Source organism: Callithrix jacchus, chromosome 13 (assembly GCF_049354715.1).
Source record: "Callithrix jacchus isolate 240 chromosome 13, calJac240_pri, whole genome shotgun sequence".
In the NCBI taxonomy this organism is placed as follows: domain Eukaryota; kingdom Metazoa; phylum Chordata; class Mammalia; order Primates; family Cebidae; genus Callithrix; species Callithrix jacchus.
In genome coordinates this window covers 38,944,180-38,965,825 of record NC_133514.1, presented here as the reverse complement: position 1 = coordinate 38,965,825, position 21,646 = coordinate 38,944,180, and the positions used below count along the sequence as shown (strand labels likewise).

The window sequence follows — 21,646 nt, the reverse complement described above, 5'->3', positions numbered from 1 at the left end:
GGAAGACTTTTTTTTTTTTGATACAAGGTCTTGCTCTGTCACCTAAGCTGGAGTGCAGTGGGGCAAGCATGGCTCACTGCAGCCTCGAACTCCTGGGCCCAAGTGATCCTCCCATCTCAGCCTCCAAAGTAGCTGGGACTACTGGCATGTGCCATCATGTCTCGCTAATTTTTTATAGAAAAGGGGTCTTGGTATGTTGCCTAGGCTGGTCTTAAACTCCTCATCTTGAGCAATCTTTCTGCCTTGATGTCCCAAAATGCTGATTATAGGCGTGGGCCTGCATGTCTGGAAGGCTTTTTCTTTTTTTTGAGACGGAGTTTCGCTCTTGTTACCCAGGCTGGAGTGCAGTGGCACGATCTCGGCTCACCACAACCTCTGCCTCCTGGGTTCAAGCCTGCCTCAGCCTCCTGAGTAGCTGGGACTACAGGCATGCGCCACCATGCCCAGCTAATTTTTGTATTTTTAGTAGAGACGGGGTTTCACCATGTTGACCAGGATGGTCTCGATCTCTTGACCTCATGATCCACCTGCCTCAGCCTCCCACTGTGCTGGGATTATAGGCGTGAGCCACTGCGCCTGGCCTCTTTTTTTCTTTTTTGAGAGTCTGGTTCTGTTGCCCAGGATGGAGTGCAATGGTACCATCTCAGCTCACTACAACCTCTGCCTCCTGGGTCCAAGTGATTCTCTGCCTCAGCTTCCCGAGTAGCTGGGATTACAGGTACGTGCCATTACACCCGGCTAATTTTTGTATTTTTAGTAGAGACGGGGTTTCACTATGTTGGCCAGGCTGGTCTCGAACTCCTGACTTCAAGTGATCCACCTGCCTCGGCCTCCTAAAGTGCTGGGATTACAGGCATGCACCACCAAGGCTGGAAGGCTCATTCTTACATTTCAGTCTTTAATAGTCTGGAAGTTGCCATTTAGCCATCAGCTAAGGGCAAAGGAAGACAAGTAAGACAGAAAACCATCTGCATATATCAACATCCGCAGCTCATAATAAGGGAGGAGCTGGAGGGAGACCATTAGCTCTTTGGAATTCTTGTTCCAGGGGCCAGGCATGGTGGCTCACGCCTGTAATCCCAGCACTTTGGAAGGCTGAGGCAGGTGAATCACCTGAGGTCAGGAGTTTGAGACCAGCCTGGCCAACATGGTAAAACCCCGTCTCTATGAAAAATACAAGTTAGCTGGGCATGGTGGCATGTGCCTGTAATGCCAGCTACTCGAGAAGCTGAGGTAGGAGAATTGCTTGAACCGGGAGCCGAGATGGCACCACTAGCCTGTCCTCCAGCCTGGGTGACAAGAAAGAAACTCCGTCTCAAACCCTTGTTCCTCTCCTCAAGGTGGCAGATTTTCACAGGTAAGTGGGTGGCTGATTGGCAAGAATGGGAGCAACAGGAAAGCAGCCAAGACATAAGTCAGAAACCCAGCTCTTCTTCCCAGTGCCAGCTCCCTTCCTCATGCTGCCCACATTTCTGAACACTGTCACGAAGAGGCACTCAACCTGCAGGGAAGCAAAGTGTCACACAAACTTCAAAACACATTTTATTTGGTAAGTTTCTCATTTTGTTAAAATTGCAAGCAAGTTTCTTTCACAATTACACTTCTGGAGATCTAGTAGCTTCAGGGATCTCAGTTTTCAAAAGTGTATTTCAAAACGAACAACAAAACCAAACCCGCACCAAAAGGAAATAGCTTTTAGATTGGTTTGAAATGTACAGCCATTGATTTCATGTGTTCTCATAAACAGGTTACCATTTCCTTGGAAAACAGGTGAGATGGAATCAATGCCCACAGAAGGAAATGTCTTAAATAAGTTAGTTACTCAGACAAGATTATTCACTCCTTAGAAAATACAGTAGGATAACAAGTCCCAGCTGGCAGGGTATGTGGTACAGCACCAATTTCACAGGGGCTTACGCAATCCTGGAGTCAGCAGTTGTTGGCACACAAAATAAGAGCAGTTACTGGAAGTGGGGAGAAAATGGTGAAGGGCAGGCAGCCTCCCGCAGTCCTACCCAGCCTTTTAACTTGCTACCAGGACAGGCTGTGTTCTGTAGTATCTTTAGGAGAACATCTGAGACAGTTCTACAATGAAAACATAACCCCCAGTATTATTCCCTAGAAAGTCCTCGTTTGAAAAGAAAAAGGGACCTGGTCAGGGTTCCCACGGGGGGCTGCGCCTCCCATCCACTTCTGTCTCCACGTGATACAAGACGTCAGCAAGGGTGTGCTCTACCACGGCACCCCAGCCCATGTCACTCATCTGCAGGAGGAATGAGAAACGGAACAGTGACTAGAGCAGCCACGGCGAGAGCCAAGGATGCTGAGGACGAAAGCGGGCATTTGTAAGTTACTCACAGGGCGGTAAGTGAGATCCTTCGGAGGATACTTGAAGCATGGTCCAAAGTTAATGGAAACCTGGAGAGAATTTAATTCAAGTAGGCGTGGAAAAAACAGACAAAAAATATTGGAAAAGTTAATTTGACATAGGAAATTTTCATTTTAAACATGGCTGTAATATTTGGGGGATAAGTGGAACAAATGATATATATATATATTAAATATTACTAAAAGTGGTCAACATCCTGATGTCCGTTAAGGATTCGATAACTAAAATAGGTCTGTGTTGATTTCTGTTGTCAAAGAAAAATAAAAAGTCAGGATCCCAATTTGCTGTCAAAAGGAAAAAATTAAGCTGAAAGCTGAGTTATGCAAGAAACTGCCTTTCCTTTGTTCCTAAGCAGATACCTATGGATAAAGGTTAAATATCCCCATAGGTAGCCACTTTATGTTCACCTTATCTTATGTAAAGTGCCGACTTACTGAGCACAAGATGAAAACATGATTGACTGTTCCCCTATCTGCTCCTTTTCTCTTGCAACAAGTGGATGACCATACCTTCCCACTTTCCTCTACAGGCCTCATTTCCCCTTTATTTTACTTTTTATTATTATTATTTATTTGTTATTTTCCGAGATGGAGTCTTGCTCTGTCACTCAGGCTGTACAGCAGTGACATGATCTTGGCTCACTGCAACCTCCACCTTCCGGGTTCAAGCAATTCTCTTGCCTCAGCCTCATGAGTAGCTGGGATTACAGGTGTCAGCCACCAAGCTCAGCTAATTTTTTGTATTTTTAGTAGAAATGGATTTTCACCATGTTGGCCAGGCTGGTCTTAACTCCCGACCTTGTGATCTGCCCACCCTGGACTCCCAAAGTGCTGGGATTATAGGCATGAGCCACCGTGTTGGGCCTACTTTGTATTTTTTTTGAGACAATGTCTGACTCTGTTGTCCAGGCTGGAGTGCAACAGTGTGATCAAGGCTCACTGTAGCCTTGACCTTCTGGGCTCAGGTGATCCTCCCAACATAGCCTCCCATGTAGCTGGGACTTCTGACATGTACCACCATGCCTGGCTAATTTTTTGTAGAGACAGGATTTTGCTATGTTTCCCAGGCTGGTCTTGAGCTCCTGGGCTCAATTGATTCTCTTACATTGGCCTCCCAAATCTTTGGGATTACCGGCGTGAGCCACTCCCCCTAGCGCCTTTTCTCCTTTCAATATTTAAGTCCTCGAATTCATCCTTGGAGAAAGACACAGACCTATGGAGGCTGAGGTGGGAGGATCACCTGCGCCCAGGAGGTCAAGGACCTCCTGGACTGTTTCTGTGATTCTGTGTTTTTTTCTTATGGGCAGGTCCTTAACCTTGGCAAAATGAACTTCTAAATTGATTGAGATCTGTCTCAGTTTTTGGTTTACACTGTTTGCAAACTAAAGATTTCCTTCTTTTAACCTGCTTCAATGGTGCCTACTGACAGACTAAAAATACATGGAAATCTCCATGCATTAACTTTTCTTTCTTTCAATTCTTCTGCCTCAGCTTCCTGAGTAGCACTCGCTACCACGCCTGGTTAATTTTTATATTTTTAGTAGACAGGGTTTCACCATGTTGGCCATGGTCTTGAACTCCAGACCTTGTGAACCGTCTACCTCGGCCTCCCAAAGCACTGGGATTACAAGCATGAGCCAACCTGCCTGGCCAACTTTTATATATATATATATATATATGTACACACACACATATATCCACACACAACACCAACAGGCTCTAATGATAATCCCCTTCTTCATGTTGGATATTACAAAAAAAAAAAAAATTGCCAGACATGGTAGCTCATGTCTGTCTAATCCTAGCACTTTGGGAGGCTGAGCTGGGAGAACTGCTTGAGCACATGAATTTGAGACCAGCCAGGGAAATATAGTGAGATCTTGTCTCTACAAAAACAAAAACCAAAAAATCAGCACTCCCTTAGTCCCAGCTATTATGGAGGCTGGGGTGGGAGGATCACTTGTGCCCAGGAGATCAAAGCTATGGTGAGCCTATGGAACAGAATGAGACCCTGTCTCAAAAAAACAAATAAATAAATGCAACAATGATTAATAATGGTTGGTTAGCATGACATCCCACCAGGAGGATTTGTGTATGTGTATTCTTATTCTTCCCATTGAACAATAACACCACACCACACACACAAGGGAAAAGTAACGCACACATTAATTGCAGCACCTTTTTCTACCCAGCAAATACTTCTTAAGCCACCCAAGTGTTTTTGGACTGAACAGTAATGGTAGCAACACATGCGCATGCCAATCTGAGGCTGCCTGGATTTCTTTCCAGCACCCAGTAACTTTGTCATCATGACCCATTCATCTGCTTCCCTCCAGTTTTGTTCATGGGATGTAAATATGTACATACCGTGCAGCTCTTGTACAGTGAGATGGCTGGAAAGTAAACTCCCTCAAAAATATCTTTGTAAGCCACACCTTGATTGACACCATTTTTATAAAATATTATCTGAAACAAAAACCATGATTTTACTTCACAATTGTAAAAAAGAACAAAAAGAGGAACTCTCCAGGAAAATACCTTAGAAGTGCTACTGCAAGACTGGTAATAACATACCCAAGAACAGTACATAACTGTGTAACAAGAACATCTTCAATTTATATAATACCTTAGATTTTTCAAAGGACATTAATATGCACTATTCAGGCTTCTTTTTTTTTTGAGACAGGGCCTCGCTCTGTCACCCATGCTGGAGTGCAGTGGTGTGATCTTGGCTCACTGTGGCCTCAACTTCCTGGGATCAAGTGGTCCTCCATAGCACACTCCCAAGTAGCTGGGACTACAGGTGTACACCACCACATCCAGCTAATTGTAAAATTTTCTTGTAGAGACGTGATCTCACTATATTGCCCAGGCTGGTCTCAAACTCCTGGGTGTTGTTTTCTGAATTTCTGTGCTACATATACCAAATGGTTCTATATTTTATTATTCATTGCATTGTATTTATAAAAGTAAGCTGGGAGGCTGAGGAGAGAGGATTACTTGAGGCCAGGAGTTCAAGACTAGCCTGGGCAACATAGTGAGACCCCCATCTCTACAATTATTTTTTTTAAGTAAGCTGGCCTTCCATGGACTCTCTGGGACCACACCTGTTTAAGAATGCTTATTCATCTATCAATCCCTTTCCTTTCGTCAGTTCTCACTTCTGCTTTTTAACTTTGGAGTTCTCTAAGACTCTCTTTTTTTTTTTTTGAGATGGAGTTTCGCTCTTGTTACCCAGGCTGGAGTGCAATGGCACGATCTCAGCTCACCGCAACCTCTGCCTTCTGGGTTCAAGCAATTCTCCTGCCTCAGCCTCCCGAGTAGCTGGGACTACAAGCACGCACCACCGTGCCCAGCTAATTTTTTGTATTTTTAGTAGAGACGGGGTTTCACCTCGTTGACCAGGATGGTCTCAATCTCTTGACCTCATGATCCACCCGCCTCGGCCTCCCAAAGTGCTGGGATTATAGGCGTGAGCCACCGTGCCTGGCTCTAAGACTCTTATGTCATATCTCTGAACCCTATTTGTCCTTTCTCTTCCAGAATTACACTGAATATTCTCTCTTGACCACTGTATGTGTTCTTCAGAAAAGATTCCCTTCTCTTCTTAGCAAGAGGGGCCTTCAATATTCTCAGGTTATTGCATCTTTAGATCTAGTAACTGTTTCTCTTTAGTATTTCTTTCCCAAAAATAGCTGAAACTCTAGTTTCTTTATTTCACCTACATGTCCTTCTATTAGTGTCCTGGGTGGATTCACAGCATTAGCATTTTTATGAAAAAAATATTTCCAGCTCTTAACTTTCTTCCTCTCCACCCCATTTCCTTTTTTACTTTTGGCCCTTGTGGCTGGCCCAGATATGCCAGCCTTTCTCTTACTGTGCTCTGACCTTGGGTAGGCATGTTCTCAGCAACCCGGGAAGAGGAGGCAGGAGAGTTCTGAAGGACACTGAGTGAGCCATTACACCCTAGTGCCCTGGGCCATACCACAGGGTCTACTCTCCCACTCGAGTTTCCCTGTCTTTGGACTTAATACCTTCCCTCTGATAAAGAACAAAGACACTGGACTTGCTTCCTCAGTCTCCTGTAGATTCCCCATCAGGCCACTGTTTTATTTTGATTTTTTTTCCGAGACGGTGTCTTACTTTGTCACCCAGGCTGGAGTGTAGTGGCGCAATCTTGGCTCACTGCAACCTCCACCTGCCGGGCTCAAGCAATTCACCTACTTTAGCCTCCCAAGTAGCTGGGACTAGAGGGCTACACCACCACATCGGGCTAATTTTTGTATTTTTAGTAGAGATAGGGTTTGACCATGTTGGCCAGGCTGGTCTCAAACTCCTGACCTTGTGATTCGCCATGACTGGCCAGGCCACTGTTTTTATACATTTTACAGAGTGATCCGGAAAGAACAGGATCATGCCTCTAACAGCAAAGCACAATAAGCAGAGGGTAAGCTTGCTGCTGGCCAGTGGGGCTACCGGATGCCCCTTTGTTCCCCTCTGGGCCTCATCCTCACTTTCATAATGAAGGAATGAGTCTTAACCCTCAAGGCCTTATGATTCTAATGTTCTTATGGCCATGACTTACCTCACTATGCGGAGTCTGTTTCAGGCTCTTCTCTGCTTTATCCACAAAGTCTTTTTCCTCAAAATACAAATAACTCTTGAATTTTATCAAAGCCTTGAAAACCAAGAAAGAGAAAAAGGCACAATGAAGTATCAGCTCCATTATCATGAAAAAACCCCATCTGCACACATATAGCATTAACCCCTTGAGGTCTACAACAGACATTAAAAAAATCTCTGCAGTTTAATTTTGCTAGATTTTGAACTATTATATACTTCCTAAAAAACACCAGATGGCACATGTTTGTTAAAACATTTTCAGAGGCCTTTAGTAAGAAACATGAGAAAATACATCCATATAAATATATACACACTTAACACAACAAAAAAACCCATAAAAGTGGCTAAATTCACACATCTTTTCCAATAATCTCACTGAAAGAAAGGACAACGTTTATTGAGTCTACAATCTCTTATTCTTCTTGGTTTCTTTTTGAGACAGAATCTCACTTTGTTGCCCAGGCTGGAGTGCAGCAGTGCAATCTTGGCTCACTGCAACCGCTGCCTCCCAGGTTCAAGCGATTCTCCTATCTGTCTCCCAAGTAGCTGGAATTACAGGCACATGCCACCATACCTGGCTAATGCTTGTATTTTTAGTAGAGATGAGGTTCTACCATGTTGTCCAGACTGGTCTCAAACTCCTGACCTCAGGTGATCCACCTGCCCTGGCCTCCCAAAGTGCTGGGATTATAGGTGTGAACCACTGTACCTTGTTGACAATCCCTTATTCTATGAAAACAGTTTGAAGGTCACCTTCTTCCCCATCCTAGTTTCCCATCTGTTCCCACAGGTGGTCTCTGGGTCGCCTCTTTCTTACTGGTTAAGAGTGTATTGAATTATTCACTCCGAGAGAAACAGATGACATCAATTTAAAAATTTTCAATTTCTTAACATATATATGTGTTAAGAATGGTTAGAAAAAAATAATTCCCAAGATAGACAAGCATGTAAAATTAAGTCTCTCTCACTATGTTCCATATCCCCAGTTTTGTTTGCAAAAAGTAATCACTATTCCAGTGTAGCGGTATCCTTCCAGAGCATCTAGAAATATTCTGTCTTCAAAATTAAAAAACACACATGTGGCCAAGGGCTGTGGCTCACGCTTGTAATCCTAGCACTTTGGGAGGACAAAGAGGGCGGATCACAACATCAGGAGATCAAGATCATCCTGGCCAACATGGTGAAACCCCATCTCTACTAAAAATACAAAAATTAGCCGGGCATGGCAACGAGCACCTGTAATCTCAGCTACTTGGGAGGCTGAGGCAGGAGAACTGCTTGAACCCGGGAGATGGAGGTTGCAGTGAGCTGAGGTTGTACCACTGTACTCCTGCCTAAGTGACAAAGTGAGACTCCATCTCAAAAAAAAAAAAAAAAAAAAAAAAACCATATGTATATTTATCTGACAATGAACTGTACTCCAGAATATATAAAGAACTCCTATCACCAATAACAAATACATAACCCATATTAAAAAACAGGCAAAATATATAAAGAGAAACTTCACAAAAAAATAGATGAGTGACTGAAAAGCACATGAAAAATGCCCAATATCAGTCATCAAAGAAATGCTAATTTAACTCACGAGTTACCACTACACACCCATCGAAATGGCTAAAATTAAGTTGATGATCATAAATGTCAGCAACTAAAACTCTCATACGTGGTGGGAACACTTTGGCAATTTCTTATGAAATTAAATATGCAACTATCCTATGATCCAGAAAGACCTATACAAGAATATTCATAGCATCTTGTTCATAACAGATGAACAACCTGAGACAGCCCGAGTCTGTCAGTAGGAAAATGGATAAATACACTGGGACACATTCAAGCAATGGAGTACTACCCTGTACTGAAAAGGACCCACAGATATACACAGCAACATGGATAAGTCTCAAAAGCCAGACATAAAAGACCACAAATTGCATGAACCCATTTAAATAAGTTCAAGAAGAGGCAAAAACTGAAGTACATGGGAAAGAAAGTTAAAACAGTGGTTGCCTCTGTGGGTATGTGGACTCACTGGGAAAAGGCATGAGGAAACTTCCTGAGTGATGGTAAGAGTGTACATCTCTTTTTTTTTTTTTGGAGTGCAATGATGTTACTGCAGCTCACTGTAACCTTGAACTCCTGAGCTGAATGATCCTCCCATCTCAGCTTTTCAAGTAGCTGAAACTATAGGCACCGATTGCCATGTCCTACTAATTTTTTTAGTCTTTTGTAGAGATGCGGTCTTGTGATATCACCCAGGCTGGTCTTGAACTCCTGGGCTCAAGCAATCCTCCCAGCTTGGACTTTCAAAGTGTTTGGATTATAGGTATGAATCATCATGCCTAGCGGAAGCCTACATTTCAATAGGGGTTTAGGTCAGATTCAAAAGTCAGTGAATGTACACTTAAAATTTGTATACCTCATTTTATTTTATTTTACTATTTATTTATTTATTTATTTTTGAGATGGAGTTTCGCTCTTGTTACCCAGGCTGGAGTGCAATGGCACGATCTCGGCTCACTGCAACCTCCACCTCCTGGGTTCAGGCAATTCTCCTGCCTCAGCCTCCTGAGTAGCTGGGATCACAGGCACGCGCCACCATGCCCAGCTAATTTTTTTTTGTATTTTTTTTTTTTGGTAGAGACGGGGTTTCACCATGTTGACCAGGATGGTCTTGATCTCTTCACCTAGTGATCCACCCGCCTCGGCCTCCCAAAGTGCTGGGATTACAGGCTTGAGCCACCGTGCCTGGCCACTATTTATTTATTTTTGACACAGAGTTTCACTCGTCACCCAGGCTGGAGTGCAATGGTATGATCTCGGCTCAATGCAACCTCTGCCTCCCAGGTTCAAGTGATCCTCCTAAGTAGCTGGGATTATAGGTGCCTACCACCACACTCAGCTAATTTTTATATTTTTAGTAGCAATGGGGTTTCAACTTGTTAGCCAGGCTGGTCTTGAACTGCTGACCTCAGGTGATCCACCAGCTTTAGCCTCCCTAAGTACTGGGATTACAGGTGTGAGCCACTGTGGCTGGCCATACTTTGTTTTTTTCTTATTTATTTACTTATTTTTAAAGAGATGGGGGTCTCACTATGTTGCCCAGGTTGGAGTGCAGTGGCTATTCACAGGTGTGAACCCACTACTGATCAGCACGGGAGTTTTGACCTACTCCTTTTCCGACCTGGGCTGGTTCACCCCTCCTCAGGCAACCTGGTGGTCCCTCGCTCCTGGGAGGTCACCATATTGATGCCGAACTTAATGTGGACACCTGATGAGCATGGCACACTATAGCCCAGAACTCCTGGGCTCAAGCGATCCTCCCACCTCAGGCTCCGGAGTAGCTGGGACTACAGGCACGTACCACCGCACCCAGCCATACTTCATTTTATATAAATTTTGTTATCAAAAGAATGAATTAAACAGGTTGAACTCTAGCTTATGTATCCTGAAGTACTTAGTGGGAAAATGTCCTGATGTCTGCCATTTTCTCTGTAGTGCGCTTAAAAAAAAAAAAAAAAACAACAAATGATACAGGGGTAGAAGAATGAATGTATAACTATTTGGGCACTGACTGTTACTGTTATTCTGAAAATGTTATAACAACAGGTTAGGAAAAAACGTGAGCCATGGGTCAGTTCATGAGAGAACACATAAGCTGCAGCGACAGGCACTGGCTGCCACAGGTCTTCACAGCCAGAAATCTGCTGGGAGAGGACAAACTCACCTTATCTTTGTATGTATCTGGCAATGACTTGGCTGTCTCTGTGTCTTCAGGAAGATTAATATAAAATCCCAGGACATCTCCCTGTCCATAGCCAGAAGAGTAGTGTTTGCCAATGGACTGGTGGAACTTGGTTCCCTTTTTGCTCCGCCAAGAATAGCTAAATTTATCGTAACCTAAAGGAGCTTGAAGGTTACCTGTCCCAATAAAAAGATATACAGTAAGTCAGAAGATTGCAAGTCAAATCTAGTTTGCTGAAGGAAAAAAGATTCTATTCCTTTTTGTTTCTTGGTCAATTTTGTAAAATTGCTTAAAAACTTTCTCACAAGTAAAGAATACAAAAATATCCCGGGAATTGCAAACCAGTTCAACCCTTAGGAAATGAATTCTATGCCCGCAATCTGGTCAACCCAACGCCTTGAAGCCTTAGACCTTAGCCAGATAGTCTGTCCTCTCTATCTGCGGTGACGTCCATATTAAGGCCCCAGCTTACCTAGGGGCTGGGACCAACCCAGTCTGGCAGCAGTATCTGGTGGCATCTCATCCACGGTGATTTCAAAGTACCAGGCACCTTTCCGTACGCCATGAGAGGCCCTCACCATAGAGTAGCCCTTCTCACCAACCACAGTTAGCCGGTCATCTGAGATCTTTAACTGGGGAGCTACAGTGACAGAGATTAAAACAGAGGCCTGCAACTTATTTGAGGTTTTTGGGGCCAATTGCCACAAAAACAAGAGTCCCTTATACTCCAGTAAAACAATTTTTTTTTCCTCCTATGGAGTCTTGCTCTTGTTGCCCAGGCTGGAGTGCAACAGCACGATCTTGGCTCACTGTAACCTCTGCCTCCTGGGTTCAAGTGATTCTCCTGCTTCAGCCTCCCAAGTAATTGGGATTACAGGTGCCCGCCACCACGCCCAGCTAATTTTTGTATTTTTAGTAGAGATAGGGTTTTGTCATATTGGCTAGGCTGGTCTTGAACTCCTCCTTACCATGTGATCCATCTGCCTAGCCCTCCCAAAGTGCTGGGATTACAGGCATGAGCCACTGCACCCAGCCAAAACAAAATTTAAAAATCACAAATATCAGGTAAGCTGTCTGAAGTATTAATTGAGGAGTTTAAAAATCTCAACATAAGATACTGGCAAAGAATGAGAAAGGAACAAAAAAGAGAAAGTTGTTAGGTTACCTAGTTTTTATTATATGTGATTATCTTTTTTTTTTTGAGACTCACTGTCACCCAGGCTAGAGTTCATTGGTTTGATCTTGGCTCACTGGAACCTCAGTCTCCTGGGTTCAAGCAATCCACCTGTCTCAGCCTCCCGAGTAGTTGGGATTACAGGTGCCGGCCACTTTGCCTGGCTAATTTTCATATTTTTAGTAGAGATGGGGTTTCACCATATTGGTCAGGCTGGTCTTGAACTCCTGACCTCAGGTGATCCACCTGCCTTAGCCTCCCAAAGTGCCGGGATTATAGGAGTGAGTCACCACACCCAGCCTATGTGTGATTATCTTTAAGATATCTGATTAATTATACTGCATATTCCCTAAAATATAATGAACCAATGGTTATGAGTTTGGAACTTAATTTAAATGAATTTTCCTTTAAAAGATTTAAGTTTTGTTCTCCTGATCATAGTTTAAAAAAACAAAAAGGATTTAAGTTTTGTTCTTTTTTTTTTTGAGACAGAGATTTCACTCTATTACCTGGGCTGGAGTGCAGCCTCCCAAGCAGCTGGGACTATAGGCACGTGCCACCATGCCCAGTTACATTCTGTATTTTATTTTTCTGGTAGGGATGGGGTTTTGCCATGTTGCCCAGGCTGGTGTTAAACTCCTGGATCTGCCCGCCTTGGCCTCTCAAAGTGCTGGAATTACAGGTGTGAGCCACCACACCCATCCTTCTATTTTTTTTTTAGAACCAGGGTCTTGCTCTCTTACTCAGTCTGGAGTGTAGTGGTACAACCACAGCTCACCACAGCCTTAAACTCCTGGCCTCAGGCGATCCTCTTGTGTTGGCCCCCCAAGTACCAGGATAACAGGAATGAGCCATTGTGCCTAGCCTCTTACCTAGTTTTTTTTTCCCCCCTTGAGAGGTCTCACGCTGTTGCTTAGTCTGCAATGCAGTGGCGTGATCTTGACTCACTACAGTCTTGACTTCCTGGGCTTAAACAATCCTCCTGCCTCAGCCCCGTAGATGGGACTACAAGCACTACCACACCCAGCTAATTTTTTGTAGAGACAGGGTTTGGCTAAGTTGCTCAGGCTGGTCTCAAACTCCTGGACTAAAGCAATCCATCCTCCTTGGCTTCCGGAAGTTCTGGGATTACAGGCATGATCCACTGCACCTGGCCTTAACTGTTTTAAAACAATTTCAGACTTCCAAAAAATGATGGAGTCCTAGTGTGTACTTCAGTTTTCCCAAATGTTAACATCATGTATAGCCATAACATAATCATCAAAACCAGAAGATTAATAACATAATACTATTAAATAATCCATAGATCTTCCTAAAATTAAGCCAATTATCCAAGTAATATCCCCTTTTCTGGGCCAGGTTCTAATCCTAGAGTCTATGTTTCATTTACTTGTCATGTCTCCTTAGTCTCTTCCAATTTCAAACAGTTCCCCAACCTTTCATAAGCTTGATACTTTGAAGAATATTGGTCACTTTAGTTTGTAGAATGTCCCTCAATTACATTTGTCTGGTTCAACCTCTGCCTCCTGGGTTCAAGTGATTTTCCCGCCTCAGCCTCCTGAGTAGCTGGGATTACAGGCACATGCCATCATGCTTAACTAATTTTTGTAGGAAAGGGATTTCATCATGTTGACCGGGCTGGCCTTTAACTCCTGACCTCCAGGTGACCCACATGCCTTGACCTCCCAAAGTGCTGGGATTACAGGTGTGACTCTGGCCTGGTGTTTCCTCATTTTAAGGTCCAGGTCATTGTTATTTTTACTCAGGAACTCCAATGAGGTACTGTTGTGCCCCTCAGGGCATCACACATGCTATCAAAATAGTGATTTCACTCGCCTGCCAGGTTTCTCCATTGCAATGGAATGACTTAGGAAGGAATACTTTTATGCTGATCATCTCAAGGGTCCTCTCCTCTTTTCATGTTTGTATCTGATAAGAAATACAAATTTTCAGCCTTGAGGAGGGAGCTTTCAGCTGAGTTTCCCAGTTACTGGCTACTGCAGAAGACTCATGTTTGAGAAACAACATCAACTGTTGCTCTTGCTCCTGCTTCACCCATGGCTGATCTAAACTAAGTCCCCATGAGACCCAACGTGTTCTTAAGGTGCTTGGTTCTCCAGGTTTTCTGCTACTTTAATTAGGTTTTCTAGTCCTTTGAATTGAGTCTTGAGTCTCTTATGTTCTTATCAAAAAGGAACATAAATGGAATTTTAGTGACCGAAAGCCCATAGTGATGGCATTTTGTGTGATTGTTGAAAAGTAATGATTGCATAAAAAGCTTAACAGATTTGTACTTCAAGGATGCTGGGTGCGGTGGCTCACCCCTATAATCCCAGCACTTTGGGAGGCTGAGGTGGGCAGATCGCCCGAAGTCAGGAGTTCAAGGCTAGCTTGGACAACACGGTGAAACCCCATTTCTACTAAGAATGCAAAAATTAGCCGGGTGTGGTGGTGCTCACCTATAGTCCCAGCTACTTGGGAGGCTGAGGCAAGAGAATCACTTGAACCCAGGAGGCAGATGTTGCAGTGAGCTGAGATCGCACCACTTCATTCCAACCTGGGCAACAGGGCAAGAATCCATCTCAAAAAAATAACAGAAGGGGCTGGGCGAGGTGGCTCACTCCTGTAATCTCAGCACTTTGGGAGGCCGAGGCGGGCAGATCACCTGAGGTCAGAAGTTCGAGACCAGTCTGGTCAACATGGTGAAACCCTGTCTTAAATAAATAAATAACAGAAGGAAGCATGGGCTGCTAGACAGTGGGCTCCATTTTGCAATGGAATAACAATTTTCCTTTTGTAATTAATAAACATCTCAGGGAGATGAATAGGTATTTAAGACAATCAAGGAAATCTGACTATAAACTAAATCCAGATGATAGCAAGGAATTATTACGGTTATAAAAGAAAAAATCCACATACTTTAAAAGACACATAGTTTTTAGAGTATGTAGGATGATGTGGATTTTTTTAATTCAGAAAAAGAGGGCAAGACAAAGAAATAAAGAAACAGATAAAGCAAACATGACAAAATCTTGATCTGTTAAAAGCTGGGTGAATGGTATATAGGTATCACTATAGTTTGGCTAAGTGTGGGCTGAAATTTGATCCCAATGTTGGAGGTGGGGTGTAATGGGAAGTATTTGGGTCATGAGGGTAGATCTCTCAAGAGCAGATTGATGTGGACTGTGGGGGGGTGTGACTCAGTTTTCACTCTATTAGTTTCAGAGGGAGTTGGTTGTTAAAAAGAGCATAGCATCTCCCTCCTTGTCTTGCTTCCTCTCTTGCCATCTAATGCCTGCTCCACTTTGCCTTCTGCCATGAGTGGACATGCCTGGGATCCTCACCAGAAGCAGGTGCTAGTCCCATGCTTCTTATACAGGCTGCAGAACTGTGTGAGCCAAAGAGATAAGGGGCAATTTAAATAATCGGGAGGACCCCATGACTTTCACACAAAGAAAAAATGGCAAAAGGTCAGAGTGAATTTGAGGCTTTGTAGGCTGATTTTATCAGGGAAGACTGAGGCTGCAGTGAGCTGTCATTGCAAAGCCTACACTCCAGCCTGGGTGGTAGAGTGAGATCCCATCTTGAAAACAGACAAACAAATGAACAAATAAACAATGAAGCCAGATGCAATGGCTCATGCCTGTAATCCCAGAACTCTGGGAGGTTAAGGAAGGAGGGTCACCTGAGATCAGCAGTTTAAGACCATCCTGGGCAACACAGTGAATGAGACTTTGTCCCTACAAAAAATGACTAAAATTTAGCTGGGTGCAGTGATGTATGCCTGTAGTCCCAGCTACTTGGGAGGCTAAGATGGGAAGACCACTTGAGCCAGGACGTTGAAGCTGCAGTGACCTGAGATTGCACCACTGCACTCCAGCCTGGGTGACAGAGCAAGACCCTTTCTCTAAATAAATAAATAAATAGGTAGGTAGGTAGGTCAGATGTGGTGGCTCGTGCTTGTAATCCCAGCACGTTGGGAGGTCGAGGTGGGCGAATCATGAGGTCAGGAGTTGAGACCAGCCTGGGCAACATGGTAAAAACCCACCTCTACTAAATATATAAAAATTAGCTGGGCGTGGCAGTGCATGCCTATAATCCCTGCTACTTGGGAGGCTGAGGCAGGAGGAATTGCTTGAATCTGGGAGGCTGAGTTTGCAGTGAGCTGAGATCACATCACTGCACTCTAGCCTGGGCAATAGAGTGAGACTCCATCTCAAATAAATAAATAAATAAATAAATAAATAAAATAATAATTGCATGGGGCAAAGACTATAGCATGCTGCTATTCGTGTATAAAAAAGGAGATAAGGCTGGATGTAGTGGCTCCTGCCTGTAATCCCAGCACTTTGGGAGGCTGAGATGGGCAGATCCTCTGAGGTCAGGAGTTCAAGACTAGCCTGGCCAACATGGCAAAACCCCGTCTCTACTAGAAATACAAAAATCAGCCAGGGGTGGTGGCACAGACCTGTAGTCCCAGCTATTCAGGAGGCTTCAGGATGAGAACTGCTTGAGCCAGGGATGTGGAAGCTACAGTGTGCCAAGATCATGCCACTACCTTGCAGCTTCAAAAAAACAAATCAAACCCCCCAAAACCCAAAAACAAACAAAGAAAAAAGAAGAAACAATAAAATATACATGTACTGTATCTGCTCATTTGTGAAGAAGAAATACAGGAAGGATAAACTAGAAACTAAGGTGTGGAAGACGGTGGAAAAAAAGAGAATGAGAAGGGCATTGTAGAGGTGATGAGGGAGTGACATTTTGTAAACCTTTCTGAACAACTCTGACTCCCAGAACCATAGTCATGTTTCACATCCTCATTCCAAACATATATACACACACAATCAGTCAAGATGTGGGAGAATCCAAAATGGCATCAAACATTAGCAAATGAACCTAACTTAATTGGACATGATCACACTGAAGGAGGTGGGGAAGAAAAGAACTAATCTAAGTTACCAGTATCTTGGACTAGGTACTGCAAGGCTAAAGACAAAAAGAGCTATACATAAATGCTATGATCTACTTAGCAAATGTTTCTCCCAGGGGTTAGAAATTCTGAAACGACTTTATGTGCACATTACGTATGAACAAGACCAAGCATAGTGGCTCACTCCCAAGGCTCTAAGAGGCTGAGGCAGGATGACTGTTTGAGCCCAGGAGTTTGAGACCAGCCTAGGTAACCTACAAAGACCCCACCTCTAAAAAATTAAAAAACAAAACAATCGGCTAGGTGTGGTGGCGTGTGCCTGTGGTCCCAGCTACTCGGGAGGCTGAAGCAGGAGGATCAGTTGAGCCCAGGAGGCTGAGGCTGCAGTGACCATGACTGCATCACTGCATACCAGCTTGAGTGAGACCCTGATCTCTATAAAAAATAAAGTATAATGTGAAATAAAGTACATATATTGTAGATAATTATCTATCTAATTATTCACATTTCCCACTCTTGGAGAAAGATGTTACAAATAAGGAAAGGAAAGAAGGCTGTCATCCCAGGTACCAATATAAATTCAGTTATGTGTGTACATGCGGGTTTGTACAAACTCACACATGCATTTCCTACCTCTGACCACTGAGAGAGTCTAGAAGCAATGATACCTAGTAACAGTACACCTAACACCTAGATATTGATTACTATTTATTACTTAAAAAAATATATGGAATGCTTCCTGAATTTGTGTGTCACTCTTGCACAGAGGCATGCTAATCTTCTCTGTGTCGTTCCAATTTTGGTATACGTGCTACGGAAATGAGCGTCTAGATGTTAACTTCTAAACAACATGCTCCAATCAAAGGAACCAGGGCTCAGTGAAGAAGTAGGCCTGAGGTATAGAAAATATAAGATTAGCCAGGAATACCTTTTGATGCCTCAAAGTAAGTATTTAAAAAAACAAAAAAGATGCAGTTTATCAAAAGAACACAAGAACCAACTTTTTGAAAAAGCTCCTACTGGCCAAAGCTGGAAAATTAAGCAACAAAATAATCAAAGTACTGGATTATACTCCCTGGAATCAAATAAGTACCTGTGAGTCCATACTGATATAAATAACCAATTAAATAAATGGAAAAGGGAAAGAGGAAACAGAAAATCACCAAACAACACAGTAATAATTGTGGCAGACAATATCCACTGATGGGTGCTAAAATCAGTAGATATTAAGTTTAAAAACAAACAAGATATTTGTATAGATAGACTTAATGTATTTTGCCTAAGACATTTATTAACTATAAAGGGAAAGACAGTAGCTTTTTACAGTGGAGAAAGCCAGCATAATTGCCTTAACCAAATGATCATGGTCAACGTAACCAATAAGACCTACTAACATCATGAATCCTATGACTGATACTATAAGACATCATGTCTGTGTTATTCTTCCCCAAACTGTATAACTTCAGTCTGATCATGAGAAAACATCAAGCAAATCCTCACTGAGGAATATTCAACAAAATAACTGATTAAAACACTTAAAAAATATCATGGTCGTGAAAGATAAGCAATGGCTTTGGAACTAATAAAGACTACAACAGACTAAGGAGAAATAATTAAGTGTGAGTGGAAAATTGATAAAATTTGAAGAAGGTCTTTCTTTAGTTGTGTTGATAATATTTACCAACATTAATTTCCCAGTTTTGGTAACCGTACTATGGTTTTCTAAGATATTATCATAAGGGAAAGCTTTATGAGAAAAAAAACCGTATTTTGGGCAACTTTACTGCAAGTTTAAAATTAGTTCAAAATAGAAAAATGAAAAAACCATACATATGTATATAAAATGGCTGGAGCTTATAGGAAGGAACAGAAAAGGAGGTTATTTCTTGTACATTCTGGATGAATCTAGTTAGAGATGGGGTGAGGCAGCGGTAAAAGACTGAGATGTACCCCTAGTTCTAGATTGACAAGGTTGATGATGGCAGTTCAAAGTAACCCTGCATCCATATGATCCCTAATACTTTACATACCTCGATCATGTAGAGCTAACAAAACGCGTTCATACAAGCAGGCTCTGTAGAGGTCTCCAGGAATAGGTTTTCCTGCCCAGCAGTCAAGTTCCAGCTTCTCGGGGTCAGGGGCGTGGGGATCAGGCTCAGCTAGAATATACCGATAGCCATCTTTGTTAAATGGGTGTTCCAAGGGGTAGCCATGAGGGGGTAGGCGCTGAGCAGAAAACAAAGGGTCACTGCAGAAAGGAAAAAATAAAATCAAGAAACTAAAACCCGCTCTAGCTCAACTGCATACAACTGTGCAAGAAAGGCCTCTGGTTTATCTGATTTCAGCTAGAACACATGCAACTTCACAGCAAATACTTGTCATTACTCAAATAGATCACTCTGCCCTCTTCAGGCAAAACAGGGAAGTGATTAGCTTTATTGCGCAAGGTAGTTTTGGTTAAATTACTTGTAGCCTGTGGGGATCTTCCTGTTGGTCTTTAAGCATGAATTGAGGTCTATGAAACTGAGCTGGTACATCCTAGCGGGGTGAAGGAGAAGAGGAATGGGGGTGATTAGGGTGATATTGTTCAGTATATTGATTATTATAAAGTAATGAATAGAAGCTCAGAGACCTAAGCACTTGCTATCTTGCTAATCTACATAAGTAACTAGTGCAGTGAGTTGAGATTCTGCCACTGCACTCCAGCCTGGGTGACAGAGAACTCTATCTCACAAAAATAAGTAAGTAAGTAAGTAACCTAGATTTCATCAACTCAGCATTAGACAAAGGGAAGGGAAAAGGCATGAGAAGGAAGAGGCAGAAAGTGAAGGTGCTAACATTCAACACTGGTTTTACTCCCTTCCCACCTGTCCTTTCTCAAGTTGCCTTAACAGAACTTCACTTCCTAGGTTTCCCAGGCTTATCACCAGAAGATGCTGTCCTTGTTACTATTATAAATTTTGTACTAACAAATTTATAAAACATGATACTTAAACTTGGGATTGTTTTGTTTTCCTGAGATGGAGTTTCATTCTTGTCACCCAGGCTGGAGTCTAACAGTGCAATCTCAGCTCACTGCAACCTCTTCTTCCTGGGTTCAAGTGCTCCTCTTGCCTCAGCCTCCTGAGTAGCTGGGATTATAAGCATGTACTGCCAGGCTCAGCTAATTTTTTTTTTTTTAGTAGAGACAGGGTTTCGCCACGTTGGCCAGGCTGGTCTTGAACTCCTGACCTCAGGTGATGCACCTGTCTCAGCCTCCCAAAGTGCTGAGATTATAGCACCCGGCCTTCGGTTATTTTGTTTTGTTTTTGAGACAGAGTTTCACTCTGTTGCCCAGGCTGGAATGCAGTGGCATGATCTTGTTTGACTGCAACCTGCCTCCCAGGTTCAAGTGATTCTTTTGTTGGAGCCTCCCAAGTAGCAGGGATTACAGGTGCTCACCACTATACCTGCCTAATTTCGTATTTTTAGTGGAGATGGGGTTTTGCCATGGTCAGGTTGGTCTCAAACTCCTGCCCTAAGTGATCCATCCAACCACTTCAGCCTCCCAAAGTGCTGGGATTACAGGTGTGAGACCCCGCACCCGGCCTCCAACCTGGGGTTATTCTGTCCCTCAGAATGCTCAAGGTTTGGAAATAATGGACAGGCTTTTTAACCTCAGACCCGTGACCTCTTTTCCCTCTGCTGGACTTTCCCAGAACCAAGTAATACTTAAATAGTGAGGTGGGACAGGGTGGGCACTCTCCCCACCTCCGGGCCTTCTTGGTGGTCCCTGTGGTCCCTCCATCCTGCTGTTTGCGCTTGGCTCCTCGTCCTTTTCCGCTACTTCCTGCCGCAATTCCCCCTTTGAAGAGAAGGCAGATCACTTTCAATGAGCCATGAGAGAAGCACCATGTGGATACTGAAATTCCATGAGGGCCACACACCCAATGTGCATTTGCGTAACACCACAGGAGGATTTCCTTCCAAAATCATATTGGATTTCACCCTGGTTTTGAAAGAATCTACTAAGCCTCTCACAGCCCAGGAACACTGGGTTCTGGCAATAAGCTCAAATGAATCCAGCACTAGTGATGGTTGGGTTACAATTTTAACCTTTGTTCCTAATGAACTGCAACTATTAGTATATTTTCTGAGGGTGTGACACAATGCATTTTCACTCATTCAGATCCCAAACACTCACAGAAAAAAAGAAGGAAAATAACTGTATGGGTACAGTTTTTTTTTTTCCCCACCCAAATTAATACAAACACCCATAAAGAGAGAATATCCTCATTGGAAGTCGATGTTCACTTGCTTGAACTATACAATATAGTCCATAAACATCATAAAGGCACAATATCTGCTAAAGCATTGAAGTTGAATATCCAACAAGACAACATATATACAACATGGAAAACAGAAACAGAAGTACTAAAAAGGTGTTTCTCTCCAGTAGTGCTAGATCTCCATTGTGGTTGCACATGACACAAATAAGAAAGAAGGCTTTCAATTTGGTAGGCAATTTTTAGTTCCATACCCATTTGTCATACAACATTAAGACTGTGCCAATGCACAAAATTCAGGTTAGACTAACTTGGCTTGTGGAACTAAAAGCAATTAATATGAATAGACAATTTACATATTTTATATGAAAAATTTAGCTACATACTGAGGTCACAAGGAATGTATTTCTGAAATAGGTACTTTTGAAATTTTTGTTCAGTTCTATCATTTCTCTCAATTAGTTTTGCTTTTCTCTCTTCCAGAAAACATCCCTGAACTGCAGGAAAACACCTTTACATAACAA

At 42.9% G+C, this 21,646-nt stretch overlaps 1 protein-coding gene and 1 non-coding gene across 10 annotated transcripts in view; both read right to left on the bottom strand.

Annotated features, from left to right (window-relative positions):
- The window catches only part of ASH2L (ASH2 like, histone lysine methyltransferase complex subunit), a 37,934-nt gene that overhangs the window by 1,405 nt on the left and 14,883 nt on the right, over positions 1 to 21,646 (bottom strand). For 5 of the 9 annotated variants that reach the window (XM_008979329.4, XM_078347510.1, XM_078347509.1 and 2 more), the window contains 8 exons: positions 20,608 to 20,701; positions 18,888 to 19,105; positions 11,223 to 11,390; positions 10,733 to 10,926; positions 6,974 to 7,066; positions 4,756 to 4,854; positions 2,359 to 2,418; positions 2,152 to 2,263 (listed from right to left, as the gene is read on the bottom strand). In XM_008979329.4, the coding sequence (XP_008977577.1) occupies positions 2,156 to 2,263; positions 2,359 to 2,418; positions 4,756 to 4,854; positions 6,974 to 7,066; positions 10,733 to 10,926; positions 11,223 to 11,390; positions 18,888 to 19,105; positions 20,608 to 20,701 (1,034 nt within the window). In that variant the 3' untranslated portion in view covers positions 2,152 to 2,155. Of the gene's footprint in view, positions 1 to 1,529; positions 2,264 to 2,358; positions 2,419 to 4,755; positions 4,855 to 6,973; positions 7,067 to 10,732; positions 10,927 to 11,222; positions 11,391 to 18,887; positions 19,106 to 20,607; positions 20,702 to 21,646 lie in introns of those variants that run through there. The other 4 variants (XM_078347511.1, XM_078347508.1, XM_035270269.3 and 1 more) reach the window with 2 other exon arrangements.
- LOC118147015 (U6 spliceosomal RNA) lies at positions 17,579 to 17,684 on the bottom strand. Its single transcript, XR_004733196.1, has one exon. It is a non-coding gene; the product is annotated as a U6 spliceosomal RNA (small nuclear RNA).